Source organism: Nomascus leucogenys, chromosome X (genome assembly GCF_006542625.1).
Source record: "Nomascus leucogenys isolate Asia chromosome X, Asia_NLE_v1, whole genome shotgun sequence".
NCBI classification, from domain to species: domain Eukaryota; kingdom Metazoa; phylum Chordata; class Mammalia; order Primates; family Hylobatidae; genus Nomascus; species Nomascus leucogenys.
In genome coordinates, this window is record NC_044406.1 from 43,470,932 (window position 1) to 43,476,931 (window position 6,000).

Sequence of the window (6,000 nt, forward strand, 5' to 3'; positions counted from 1 at the left end):
ATGTTTTGATACATATATACAGTGTGTCATGATCAAATTAGGGTAATTAGTATATTCATCACATCAAACGTTTGTTTCTTTGTGGTGAGAACATTCAAAATCTTTTAGCTATTTTGAAAGATACACTGTATTGTTAACTATAGACAGCCTGCTGTGCAATGTAACACGGAAACTTATTCCTCCTGTCTAATTGTATCTTTGCACCCATTTACCAACCTTTCCCTATCCTCTCCTCCCCTCTTCACCTCCCAGTGTCTGGTCACTATTCTACTCTCTACTTCTATGAGAGTAACTCCTTTAGCTCCCATATATGAGCGAGATCATGCAGTATTTGTCTTTCTGTGCCTGGCTTATTTCACTTAACATAATGTCCTCCAGGCTTATCCATGTAGCTGCAAATGACAGTATTTAATTCTTTTTATGGCTGAACAGTATTCCATTTTGTAAATAGATGACATTTTATTTATCCATTGATATTCCTTGATGGACACTTAGGTTTGATTCCATGTCTTATAACACCTTTCTTGCTTGCTTCCTTCAAACCTCCACTCCAAGTTGTTTTTCCCTCTTTTGGCGAATGATCTCATCTCATTCCTTGCTATTAGAGAAGCAAAGTGATGAAACGTATACCATACCACACACACACACACACACACACCCCACACACACACACACTTTAAAAACCCTTCAGCTTCCCTTTCCTATGGCTCAAAATAACCTCCAGCATCACCCAGTTTTTCCCTTTGTTTCCTACCTCAGGTAACAGTGTATGCACAGTTTTACTCACCATTTTTCACTTAGTATTCTAGAACATGTTAAATATATAAATATACTGTTTCTTTTTACAGTAATGTAGTGATTCTTAAAAATCATAATAGTAGTACTTGTAATAGTAGTAGTGTTGGTAAACAATTTAAAGCACTTCCTGTGTACCCTGCAAGCCCTGTTGTAAGTAATTTAATTCTCTCAACATCCATTTGGGTGGGCACTGTTATAATTCCTTTATGGGTGGAGAAGTAAGATACAAATAGTTTAGATCACTTGCCTGAGGTCACAGACCAAGTGAAAGGTTGAGCCAGGATTTTCTCCTGGGCTAGAGAGCCCAGGACCCTAACCACATGGGCCAAACTGCTTCTTACCACCTAAGAAGGTTCAGATTCAGCAGATCTTTGGTGGAGCTTGGGTCCCATGGAGAGCATTTTGTAAAAAGTTCCTCATGTGATTTTGTGTTCATCTCTGGTTAAGAACTAATGCTTAGCTAGCCAAAGAAAGGAAGTCACAGGAAGAAAAACCACAGCTGCACAATCCATGTTAAAATTCAGTATCACTATAGCAAAATGTTAACACTATTGAATCTAAGTGGTAATATGAGTAGTTACTGTACTCTTCTTTCAACTTTTTCTATGCTTGAAAATTTTCATGTAAAAATTTGCGGAAAAGTAAGAAGAAAAGTAAACTATAAAAAAAGATTTAAAATTCACCATATGTACAAAAAGTACTTGCCGTATCTTATTAACTTCAAGATGCCATAGATTTAAAGACATACCACTAAGAAAGAAAAATTGCCACCAATTAACCTATGACATTGATTGTAAGGTGCATCTGGATTCAGAGATGTTAAAATGTGAAATAATGTGCTGCTTGCAATTGATGAAATTAAAGGCAAAGCTTTGCAATTTTAACTGTTTAAATGAGTGATACAGATGACTGACCAGAAGTTAATAAAAATTTAAGTTATATAGGAAGATCAGAGTAAGCTTTTTAGAAAAGACTGACCTGCCTTTTGAAAGTTATCTAGATTCTGAATATAGCAAAATATGGAACACAGGGCTATGTGGGTGATGGAACATGAAGAAGGGTTTGGAATACAGAATAGGCAGAGGTTTTAGTGGAAATAGTATAGGCAGGAGCAGAGACGGTGGTGTTGAAGAACTGTGAATGCAAGCTTTGATGGATACACAGGTGAACCCAGATTGGGCAAATATTTTTCACTTTTTGTTGTTGTCAAGCTAATCATTCTATATTTTTCTTTCATTCATTGAGAATATGGATTCAGTGTTACTATTGTAAGACATGAGTCTGGGAATCATGCTGTTGCATTTCCACCTAGACAGAAATTCTGTAAGTCAGGTACAGTTAAGACTTCATATGATACTGGCCAGGTGTGATGGCTCACACCTGTAATCCCAGCACTTTGGGAGGCTGAGTTGGGAGGATTGCTTGAGACCAGGAGTTTGAGACCAGCCTGGGCAACACAGTGAGATCTTGTCTCTACAAAAAAATACAAAAATTAGCCAGATGTGGTGGCTTGCGCTTGCAGTCCCAGCTACTCAGGAGGCTGAGGTGGGAGGATTGCTTGAGCTCAGGAGGTCAAGGCTGCAGTAAGCTGTGATTTTGCCCCTAAACTCCAGCCTGGCAACAGAGCTGAGATCCTGTTTCTTAAAAAAAAAAAAAAAGTTTATATGATAATTGAAGATCAAATTGGGCAAATATTTTTAGCTTTTTGAGATCGAGGGTATAAGCTTCCCAGAGTTGATGGAAGTCAGGTATGATGTATAAATAGAGGTAAGAAAGACTGAGGTGTCAGGGTAAGATTGTTCTTGGTAACAAAAAGACCAGCAGGTGGGAGTTTAGTAAAAAACTCTCTCTCCAGGAACTCTGATAAAATGAGATTATAGTATCAGCTTTCATATGGCAGAATAATTCTAAAGAAGGTCTGCTCCATAATGTCAAAGCATGAAGGTGGTTTATTTTACTTCTTTCTAGAAGTCTGTCAAGTTGATGAACAGATTGAGAGGGAACATCAGGATGACCAAGATAAATGTCTGCTGATGCAAGTTGGATTTTCTGACAAGAAAACAATTACCACCAAGAGTGCTCGTGACTGTCATGAGTTTGGAAACATACTTCATCTGAGTACAAACCTTGTTGCTTCAATACAAAGACCTGATAAACACGAATCATTTGGAAATAATATGGTAGATAATTTAGACTTATTTAGTAGACGTTCTGCAGAAAATAAATATGATAATGGATGTGCAAAATTGTTCTTCCATACTGAGTATGAGAAAACAAATCCTGGAGTGAAGCCCTGTGGCTATAAAGAGTGTGGGAAAGGTCTTAGGCGAAAGAAAGGCCTTAGTCTACATCAGAGAATTAAAAATGGAGAGAAACCCTTTGAATGTACTGCATGTAGGAAAACCTTCAGCAAGAAGTCACACCTCATTGTACATTGGAGAACTCATACGGGAGAGAAACCTTTTGGATGTACCGAATGTGGAAAAGCCTTTAGTCAAAAATCTCAACTCATTATACACTTGCGAACTCATACAGGAGAGAGACCCTTTGAGTGTCCTGAATGTGGAAAAGCCTTCAGAGAAAAGTCAACTGTCATCATACATTACAGGACTCACACAGGAGAAAAACCTTATGAATGTAATGAATGTGGAAAAGCCTTCACTCAGAAGTCCAACCTCATTGTCCATCAGAAAACCCACACTGGAGAGAAAACCTATGAATGCACTAAATGTGGAGAATCTTTCATACAGAAGCTTGATCTAATTATACATCATAGTACCCATACAGGAAAGAAACCCCATGAATGTAATGAGTGTAAGAAAACTTTCAGTGATAAGTCAACTCTCATTATACACCAGAGAACTCATACAGGAGAGAAACCTCATAAATGTACTGAATGTGGGAAGTCTTTCAATGAGAAGTCAACCCTCATTGTGCATCAAAGAACTCATACAGGAGAGAAACCCTATGAATGTGATGTGTGTGGGAAAACCTTCACGCAAAAGTCAAACCTTGGTGTACATCAGAGAACTCATTCAGGAGAGAAACCGTTTGAATGTAATGAATGTGAGAAAGCCTTCTCTCAGAAGTCCTACCTCATGCTACATCAGAGAGGTCATACAGGAGAGAAACCTTATGAGTGCAATGAATGTGAAAAAGCATTTTCACAGAAATCATATCTCATTATACATCAAAGAACTCATACGGAAGAAAAACCCTATAAATGTAATGAATGTGGCAAAGCCTTCAGAGAAAAGTCAAAGCTCATTATACATCAGAGAATTCATACAGGAGAGAAACCCTATGAATGTCCTGTGTGTTGGAAAGCTTTTAGCCAGAAGTCACAGCTCATAATACATCAGAGAACGCACACGGGAGAGAAACCCTATGCATGCACTGAGTGTGGCAAAGCCTTCCGAGAAAAGTCAACATTCACTGTACATCAAAGAACTCATACTGGAGAGAAACCCTATAAATGTACAGAATGTGGGAAAGCCTTTACCCAAAAATCAAACCTTATTGTACATCAGCGAACCCATACAGGAAAGAAAGCCCATGGAAGAGGCCACACTCGGAAGTCAAAGTTCATGGCACATTAGAGAGCTAATCAGCAGTATCTATTATGGACACTGAAAGAAAGTTGTGTCAGTTTTACTCACATTTTAAAAGTATATTCTGACTTGTGGTTTAAATATGGGAGTAAATTCAGCCTTTCTTCTTTTCATCTCAGTCATAACCCAAAAGCTATGGGAGAAAAAGCAGAAGTATAATCTCTGTATCTGACAAAATTAGGAGACAGCTGCAACCCTAATGAGAGGGCTGCCACAGGCAGAGGAAATGAAGCACTGGTGCAGAGGATTTCAGAGTGAGCGTGCTCAAGGCTGCAGATGTGAGACAGCACTGGTAAGGACTCCTAGCTGAGGTTCGGGATATACCCTGAGGCGCGGAACCATAGATATAACTGTGGTAACAGTGCATGGGCAGGTAGGAGGTAGGATGTTTCCTAGACCATTTGGGGTCTGAGGAGAAACAGGCTGGGGCCTCGAGAAGGAGTCACTCAGGCAAGCCATATTTGTAGAAAGTAGTCTACTGATGGGAGCAACAGTTATGGGGTGCTGGGGGAAGAGAAGGGACTTTTCCTTGTGAAGAGCCCTACAGTTGCCCCTATTTACTGACTTGGGAGAAGTAAAGTCAGAAAGAACTAACAGATGTGGGGGAAAAAATTCTCAGTTGTCAAAAAAAACGGATCTGCTTAGAATGTGGTCCTGGTTTCTTTTCCCACATGAACCTCCAGCAAATAGCAAGTCCAGGGAAAACTCTTCTCATTCAAAGAGGAATTATTCAAAAGTAATCAAAACCACAAATGCATATGGTTTTTGGGCCAGCAATTCCACTTTTAGGAATGTACATACACATGTACAAAATGATGAACATACAGAAGTATTCATTAATGCACTGTTTGTGAAAACAAAAGATTGGAAGCTGTCTAAATGACACCATATCAGGGTTCTGGTTCCCTAAATTGTGGTATATTCATACAGCCTACTCCTGGGTAGACAACAATGAATAAATAAGGAGAACTTGGATACCATTTATGTAGTGATGTGGGATAACCTTCAGTTTATGTTATTAGGTAGGAAAAACAAGGTTGAGGACAGTGAGTATAATACGCTGCCATTTGTATATAAAAAGGAGAAAAATGGTAAGTACATAATTGTGAATTCATAAGTTATCTCTGGAAAGAGACAAGAGAACCTGGTAACCCTGATTACCTTGGGAGGGGAAGGAGCAGTGGTGGCTGGGGGGATGGAATTGAGAGGGAGACAACTGTATCCTTTCATAGCTTTTGAAAATGTGGGTGTACTATGTACTATGTGGATGTACTACCTTTTCAAAAATAAAACATTTAAAAAGCTGTTTTGTTCTACTGTTATAGTAAAGTCACAGTCTAGGTACAGGATTTTATAACATTTAATATAGGTATGCTCAATGTAGAGTTTATTTTTAGTGAATAAATCGAAGAACCAAGCAGATAGAACAACAGTTATTCAATCAATTCCAGAGGCACATAGGCATTATTTTCCTGAGGCTGCCAAATAAAGTGATTCTCCGGTCAGCTGGGACCACATTAGGTAACTAAAATAATTGAGACTGGAACATGCACAGTGACATCTGTGAAAAGATCCTGTACTAAAGCCCACC

General features: G+C 38.8%; 1 protein-coding gene across 6 annotated transcripts in view; it reads left to right on the forward strand.

Annotated features, from left to right (window-relative positions):
- The window catches only part of ZNF182 (zinc finger protein 182), a 32,248-nt gene extending 26,534 nt beyond the window's left edge, over window positions 1–5,714 (forward strand). For all 6 annotated transcript variants that reach the window (XM_012498752.2, XM_003271055.2, XM_030807264.1 and 3 more), the window contains one exon: window positions 2,767–5,714. In XM_012498752.2, the coding sequence (XP_012354206.1) occupies window positions 2,767–4,397 (1,631 nt within the window). In that variant the 3' untranslated portion in view covers window positions 4,398–5,714. The remainder of the gene's footprint in view (window positions 1–2,766) is intronic.
- The last annotated feature ends 286 nt before the right edge of the window (window positions 5,715–6,000 follow it).